Here is an 8,975-nt window from a genome sequence, read left to right as displayed (position 1 = left end):
GGGTCAAAAGGAACTCCATTATTATGTGTAACTATAATGCACTAATAAAAATATTAAGAAAAGACAATAGAACAAATTAAAAAATAAAAACACTTTACCATATACCAGTCTGTCTTTCTGGAACCTCCAGCTATTTTCACTCTCCTGAAACTTCAGGTAGTTATTTCAACAATCTTGTTCTAGAGTATTGGTTACCTGCAGGAAGATTCTTCTAGATTATACTGTTAAAGATTTTAATTATTCCAGAAGGAATGATTAATTTTATGAATATGCACTCCATATTTTATTCATGTCCAATTTTAACAGCTATTAATTTCACATATATAATATATATTATAATTGACACCTATTAATTATACAGGTTAATGAGTTACACTGTGACATTTCCATACACGTATATTTTGTGCCTTTCTTGTTCACCAATAGCTATTAATCTCCTTCTATGTCACATAACCCCTATTACGGAAACCATCTCTCTCTCCCTCCCTCTTTTCCTTGTCTCCCATGTGAGCAGGCTTGTGCGCACGTGTGGGACACACACACACACACACACACACACACACAAGCACAAACGTTTGGATTACTTGTAACAGTAGATAGGTATGCATGTGACATGGCTCTTCTGGTTTAGTATGTGTACCTTTGCTTGCTATGTTATATGGTCTCTATACAGGATGAGCTAGCTTTAGATGTCTGTAAATTAGCAAACTTGGATATTTTTTCAAATATTCAGAGCAGCCTCAGGATGAAATCACCATTCCTGCTCTGCCTCCAGGCACCCCCTTTTGGGTTCCCAACAAAGAACAATGGTGCTACAGTTTGCAATCTGTAACATTTCAATGTCTAAGGAGAATATTTGACTTCTCTCAATTTTACTGCAGAGAAACTGTTATTCTGTTCTAACAAAGGGCCAGTAGGGTCAATTGAGTGTCTATGGAGAAGTTTCCAGCTTTGAAAAGAACACTCTGTCACAGACCTGAAGATATTGAAACATTAGTTACATAATTTGTGGTAGTGCTTTCTTCTATAATGTCCGACGAAGTGACCTACGCGACACTCACATTTCAGGATTCTTCTGGAGCAAGAAATAATCAAGATGGAAATAACCTGAGAAAAAGAGGTAGGAGTTTAAGAGAAAGCAAGCTGAGACTGTGGAATGACAGGTGTTAAAAGCTTTGAGGTGCTGGTTTTGACATGGGCAGTGGCATCTTCAGGGTGGAAACAGTCATGGAATTGATTCATGGAGTGAGTGTTCCTAATGTTGAAGAGAAAATCTGTGCCTTTAGGGACCTGTTTTAAGTTGTGTGATAACTGTATGTGTCAAGAAGCTGTACCTCTTAGTGAGACGTTTTTGTTGGATGTTTCAGAGATAGATATTGGAAACTGAGACGTTTCTATTTTATAAATGTCCTTGATAATTATACTTTATAAGGTTGCTGGAAGAATATTCTTTTATAAGTCAAATTGGAGGCTTCTAAACAGAGAACATGGCATTTTTCTTACATGGTGTAAGTAACTGAAGGCGAAAAGTAGAGGATGGCCAGGTCAGGCATGAGCAAGTGTCAGTTTCACATTTATAAGTTTTTTTTCAATTAAGATAGTTGAAATCCCAAGTATAATTAGTAATACTGAATCATTAATAGCAATACTTGTATAGTATTATATATTCATCGTCATATTTTTATTGAGATATAATTATAAAGTAAACAAAATGATATTACTGGTTTCAGAGAGGAGGAAACTGAGACTGAAATAAATTAAATGTCTGAACAAAGTCCATACAATTGCTATGGAGGAAGCCCAGTCTCAGTTCTGGTCTTCAGCTTATTCCCTTGTAACCAACTGGAGGAAATGGAAGTTTCTGGTTAATGTAAAAGGCGACATCCCTATCCCTTAACTTCAGAAGGTCTGCTCAATGTTCAGGCCATCATGTTAAATCATTTGAATCTTATGAATTACTTTCTCATGTACTAATTAGACTTATTTTTAGTTTATGAATATGTGTACATGTGTGAGTGAGGTTTGTGGGGAGGATATACCAAAAAGATGATTAGAATGGGCTTTTTACATGTGTGAAATGAAGGTGATTATATGTTTTTGGCTTTTTTTATTTACTCTAACGCTTGAGGGAAAAGGAGGTCTGGATATAGTGCATGTGATAGTGCATCTGGAGATTGTTTCAATCTATCAAAACATTGGACTTGACACCTTAGGACCTGAATCAAAGAGAAGGTGAGAGAAATAGGAGAACATTTTCATTAAAAAAATAAAGATAAGATGCTGAAATTTGAAGAACTAGACACAGACTTCCTGGCCTATTCTGCTGTTTGCAGTTTAAACTGTGCATTATTTTTTTTCTATATTAATTCATAATTTACTGGGTGATAAATAGCATGGATAATATATAAACATTATATTTTAGTAGATAACAGTTGCTTTTAAAGGTAGAATTCACCTTTATGCGAAGTATAGAATAACCTGCCTTTTGGAGATTTGTAATCGTAATGGAGACAATAGGTCTCTCCTATTGTCAGCATCAGTCCAGGGAAAGTTTTCATAGCACGTTATTTGTGAAATCAGTGAACTTGAAGATTAAAGGTGGGTGATGATATAAAAACAAAAACTAAAAATTAGGAGGCATTTACTCTTGAAGGAAAGATAGTGGTGAAATAATGGAGGAGAACTGGTGATGGACTCTTATTAGGCTTCATGGTAGAAATTTTCTAAATAATGTCATTGAAGAAACAAGAGAGGAATTTTAGTACCTGGAAGATTCCTAAGTTGGAAGAATAAACAGCCCTAAGTGTACAACCCACATAGCAGTTCTACTGGCTCACTCCTCTGTTGACTTTACAGGGCATCGAGCTCCATCCCCCATATGGCGTCAGGCTGCCCAAGGTCTGCTAACTCTTTGCCTGATGCTGTTGATTGGGCTGGTGACCTTGGGGATTATGTGTAAGTATATTTGCATAAAACACAAGAAAGGCAATTAAGTATAACTTGTAAACTACGTAAATTCAATTTATGGACAAGTGCCAGCATCCTGAATCCTTTAATAATTTTGCCATCTCATAAGTGTCCCATCTCCATGTTGTCAAAACAAATCATTTTGGGACATACTTTAATATGGAGGTTCAGTCCCAACTCATTACTTTCTCTTGACAAGCAAAATAGACTTATTTTTATAATTTTTAGTCAGAGCAAGGAGCCTTTGTTTCCAGATACACATTCACTTACTATGCCAGTGGTAACAAAAAGGAGTTGGGGGATTGTGTTTAAGAAATGGCATGCTGTTCATTTACCTTGAAGACTAGCTCCCTCTGTTTACCCAAGACCTTTCTAGTGCAGAGAAAAACGTCTAAGTGGCAGTACAAGCAAGGAGGGAGTGCCCTGCTATACCACACCCAGCAGACAGAATTGAGCCATCTCTACAGGACAATGGAAGCTCTGCTCCCCAACACCAGAGCCAAAAAGGAATATTTTCTTGATTCTGACCTATTATTGTAATCTTAGAAAGTTGGGGTTGCTTTTATCTCCATTGGGAGTGGGAATTCAGGACTAACGAAGTGGAAAAACATCCTGAGAATACGTATTTTATAGAATGTTGTTCAGTGCGTGAAATAAAGTAGTGATTTGGTACAACATTTTCAGGCAACTTAAAGTAAAAAACCTGTCATTTGTTGAATGATACTAACATCTCTATTTTTAAAATTTCTATCTATATATTTAAAATCTAATGGATAATTAGGATTTCTACACATCTATTTGGACAAATAAAGGATAATTATGTAGCTTCTTCTTTTGTAAAGAAATGTTCTAGCAGAGATAACATATTCAGTAGCTCAATATTGTGAGAATTAGAAGCTAATCTTCTGCAATGATGTACTCTTTGAAAATGAATAAACTTGCCATTATATATGCTCAATTATTTACCATAAAAGGGCGGTTAAGATACTATATTTTGAGACATCCCTTGTCTCAAAGAATTTCATTTCTATTAAAACTATAATTCTATCCAAAAACTCCAATTAGAAAAAAAAATACCAAAATAAGGGGCAAAATTACTGACACCAATTTTGGTGAAATATCAGATATGTAATCATTAATTCATTATTTTAACACAAGTACTATAATACTTAATTCATTATTTAACACAAGTACAATAGTCAAAACATGAATAAAATTATAAAGGTAAACTCTAAACAATTTGGGGTTGAAAAGTATCTGGTATGTTTCTTTCATGAAATCTCAATTATTAGGAGTTACTAATAAATATTAAACAATAAGAAATGTTTTTGAATCAAGAGAATTATGGTTGGCTATTATGAGAATGGAAGGATATTTGAGTTTCTCTCCTGTCATGTTATTTTTTGGAGTTTTGCAGATGTCTAACAAAATTAACTCAGATTCAGAGACATTGAATCGACTTCAGAAAATTATCCACCACCAGCAGGAAAATTTATCCCAGCAACTGAGCAACCACAGGAACTTACCCATGGAAGAAGAATTTCTCAAATCTCAGATATCTAATCTACTAAAGAGACAGGGGCAAATAGCTATCAAACTCTGCAGAGAGCTAATCATTCACACTTCAGGTAATTAGATATGCTGACCAGTCACAATATATCAGTTGCTCTGATTTAAGCTGACCATGTGTGGCACCTCAGAGTATGAGACAGTTATGTCATTTAATGATGTTTTGAGGATGTCACTCTAAATTTAGGAAAAGATAGAATTTAGGAAAAGATATAGATTTATTTAATAATTTTGAAGACGCAGAAGCAAATATGGGAATCATTTTAGAATATCAATTGGAAACTTCATCCCCTTGTTTTATTAACTATTTGTAAGCGATCCCATTATTATATGAAGTTAAAAGCATAGCTATAAATTCTGAGGCCAGAAGACCAAACCCTGAAAAGAGTATCTACAGTGTTGCAAACCATAACCAGAGTGACTTCATTTTCAAAGGCTCCTAAAACAGCATGTTTTCAGGGTGCTGGACCTCACATTCTATTGTCCAATGTAGTTTTCATTGTTCATGCTATTGAGTATAATTTCCTTTTTCAGATCATAAATGTAATCCTTGTCCTAAGACATGGCAGTGGTACCAAGAAAGTTGCTATTATTTCACAATAAACAAAGAGAAAACTTGGAGTAACAGTAGAAAGGACTGCATAGAAAAGAACTCCACATTGCTGAAGATTGACAGCTTGGAAGAAAAGGTATGATTGAATCTCCTTCCTTGGTTATAGAAATTATCCCATACAATGAAAGGTATATGAATGAAATTTCTGATTCACATAATAGAAATTCAGTGGATTCTGAATAAGAACCAGCAGATGAATTTAGTAAATATTTCTGTCTTATTTCTATAACCTAGAATGTGACTTTCTCTTAAAGATTTCCCTCCGTTTTTTTCCCTCAGAATTTTCTAACGTCACAGCCATTACCCATGATTTCTTTTTTTTGGCTGGGATTATCATGGCACCCATCTGATGGAAATTGGCTATGGGAAGATGGCTCAGTTCCCTCTCCATACTTGTAAGTCTATTGGGAATGGAAAACCAAGATTTCCTTAGAGTCCTGAGAGTGAATTATGAGAATTATAAATCTAGATTTTAAAAAGGAGTGCAAAGTACAAAGAAAAGAGTAGCAAATATTGTTTAGTGGTATATCTAATTTCATCTTTATGACCAAGTCAGGGCAAGTCACTAGACTTTGCCTATTAAATTTTTTCTTTATTTAACATATAAATATAATGCTTAGTATCTTCAGAGAACTTTATAAATACAAACCCTTGAATAGAGCATTGTTATATTCCCATTTTATAGATAAATATTGTCACAAAGAGACTAAATTAAAGATGACTCAGCTCAAATGTGACCAAATCAGGACTTTAGTGCTTTAGGGACCCTGTGTTTAGTCACTTAGCTATTCTGCTCTCCAGCACTTAGAATCCAGAATTGTGTTTGTCACAAGAACACAAATTAACATATCTATTTGGATCAAATAATAGTCAGTCACTTTCTAACAGAGAGTAATTTTGAAATAATTTCATGATGAAGACTTTCCAATTAGGTTATATGGCAAATGTCTTTCATAAACTAAACTGAGCTAAATCTGCCATTGCAAAATTTTGATGAAAATATTTAAAGTACATTTGGATACAGCAATTGAAAATTGCATTTTTCCAACTATCTAAAGTTATGGAAAAAATAGATGTCTGCCATTTTCTGTATCTACTGTAAAAAAACCTTGGAAAGAGACTCCATCTCCTAGTACCTGGAAGTCCAGGTGCTGCTTCTGATCATCAGTCTGGGGCCAAAAATAGGCAGCCACTTGGAAGCAGGGGTGTGCTGGTAAGTGTTTGTTCTATCTGTAGGACATGTCACAGATGAAAGTTTCTTCAGAAAAACATTTTTTTTTTAAATGTATGTGTAAGGCCAGTTGGCACACGCCTGTAATCCCAGTGGCTCCGGAGGCTGAGATAGGAGGATTATGCTTTCAAAGCCAGCCTTAGCAATGGCGAGGTGCTAAGCAACTCAGTGAGACCCTATCTCTAAATAAAATACAAAATAGGGCTGGAGATGTGGCTCAGTGGTTGAGTGCCCCTGAGTTCGATCCAGAGTACCAAAAAAAAAAAAAAAATGTGTAAGGGAGCACATAGCTTTGAAAGATTCTTTTAAAGAATACAAAACCAAAAATTTTGGTGAACCTTTCATTGATAACTATGTTTAAATGGCATAATGTTTTTCATATTTTAAATGTAATATATAGTATTTTTGTATTAGATGAAATTTAAGATCATTGGCATCAGTTTGGGTATAGTTTTTTTCTCCACAGCCCTCTCCCAACAAGTACCTAATGCATCCAACTTGCTTCTATTTTACTCATTGAAGCATGTTGTCAAAGTTTTCTTAAACTGACTTATGGTATTCATTTTTTGAAAAAAGATGTTGTGCTTCAGCTCTTATACATCAAACTCCTTGAACAACAATATGTCTATTGTTTTCTTCCCAAAGACACTTTATTTTCATTCATTCCCTCAAGTTTTGCCATGGCTATTTCTACCCAAATAACAATCTCTAATATTCTCTAATCACCATTACTAGTCATATTAAATTGATTAGTCTGGTTTCACATAAGCAATAATGGCAAAAAGCATGTGCTGAATAACACATTAGCAAACAAAATTACAGCAACTTTTTAGTACCTGGAGTAATATTGGTCACGCGCTGATTAAAATTAATCTGAGGCACGTGTTGCTACTAGACTAAGAATATCTAAGAGGTGGTGCCACAACCTCATGTAAATGCAATTCAGCTTTCGTTTTGGAATCTAAGATGTTTCCCCTCACCCAAAGGGATTTTAATCATCCTTAGTCCCTCCTTTAACTCCTGATCAAAATATGGAAGAGGGTCCCAGAGCAGGGTTCAGAGCCTGCAGACACTGACCCCAGGGAACATGCAGCTTCAGGTAAACCACTCATCATACTCAAGTTAGAGTAATCTTCGGGATTACATAGCCATTTCCTTGGCTCCTGAGGCCTTAAGTGCTGATCGAGTGTTTAACTAAGACTAAGATTTAAGAAGCCTATCCTGAAGCAAGAAAAGAACATGGTAGTAGTAATGCAGGTCATTTGAACAAGAACAATACTGATCACATAGAGGATTTAGTTGTCAAGCTTAATTTTATAATGACATTATTTGGGAGTTATCATCAATTTCCTAGAAGAGAAATTGAGAACTATTATCAGAACCACATCTATATTTTAATTCATTTCTTCTCTTAATCTCAGCCTTGTTCTCTTGTTAACCCTACATATAAGTAAACACAAGTAAAATTAGGCTTTTGCATAATAGAATGTAATGAAATTTTGTAGAGAATGTGATTCATTTTTTCTACTTTTCTTTTTACAGTCCCAAAGTACAATTATTCTAGCACTTCTAATTTAATCTGGACCAAGGGAATTCCATTAATGGAATCCCATACTAGAGAAGGAAATACAAATTCTTGACATAGAACTTAAGTGTTCTTAAATAATAATTCTACCTAGAAAAATAATTAACTAGAAATAAAGAATTTGGATGTGTCAGGTTAAGGATTTTGATACTATAAGACAAAAGTATCAGAATATTCCAGTTGTTGACTGCAAAGGTACCTAGGAATACTCAATGGTGATCAAATTCCAAATACAGTATTTATTACTAATTTTAAATCATTTAATTTTCAGATTTAGTAATAGTGAACTTTCCCAGATCAATGGATCCAAAGGATGTGCTTATTTTCAAAGAGGAAATATTTATGTATCCCGCTGTAGTGCTGAAATTTCTTGGATATGTGAGAAGACAGCTAAACTAGTGAAGATTGAAGATTTATATTAATATGTTTCTTTCAAATTCACCAAGAAACAAGGGACTTGCGATTGCAAGCTCATGTGATGAAGAAAAAAGCTACAGTCGTAGAGTCAAAAACAGATTAAAAAGTGTCTGTATCGAATCTCTCAGGCAAATGAACTTGCTTCACAGAACAGTCTCCACTTCTTGTCTGATGCCTTCTGATCTGATGTTCTAATTATTCAGGTCTTAAAATTATCCTTTGGACCCAGGAGAATACTTGTTCTATGCTTCTATCTCAGCATCATCTCACTGATTTTTTTTCTCTCTCAAATAAAAGACTCTTTTCTTGCTTTATTATAACATATTTAGATGTGCACTTTGGTGATATTTAAATACGAATAACCAGAAGGGACAAAGGTCAGGACTGGAACAAGTTTAAGGAAACTCCTGTTGTGAAGGTTACTAGATCACATGAAGGTCTGAGATATCTCAAGGTAAGGGTCCTGGTAGGTGGAGCAGTAGCAATGTACCAGCTTAGCAAATGTTTGTCTGTACTATTGTCTACCATAGCCTTCATGTGCATAACCACTCTTCCTACATTTTCCTATGAAAATATATTCTTATTAATCTTTA

At 34.7% G+C, this 8,975-nt stretch overlaps 1 protein-coding gene across 1 annotated transcript; it reads left to right on the top strand.

Annotated features, from left to right (window-relative positions):
* Positions 1–1,029: 1,029 nt before the first annotated feature.
* On the top strand, positions 1,030–8,387 carry Clec12b (C-type lectin domain family 12 member B). Its single transcript, XM_076855328.1, has 6 exons — positions 1,030–1,120; positions 2,857–2,955; positions 4,377–4,595; positions 5,071–5,225; positions 5,429–5,544; positions 8,237–8,387. The coding sequence occupies exons 1-6, from the start codon at positions 1,030–1,032 to the stop codon at positions 8,385–8,387; spliced, it is 831 nt and encodes a 276-aa protein (XP_076711443.1).
* Positions 8,388–8,975: the final 588 nt, after the last annotated feature.

The sequence above is a fragment of the Callospermophilus lateralis genome, chromosome 4, assembly GCF_048772815.1.
Source record: "Callospermophilus lateralis isolate mCalLat2 chromosome 4, mCalLat2.hap1, whole genome shotgun sequence".
NCBI lineage: Eukaryota > Metazoa > Chordata > Mammalia > Rodentia > Sciuridae > Callospermophilus > Callospermophilus lateralis.
This window is presented reverse-complemented; position numbering and strand designations above follow the sequence as displayed.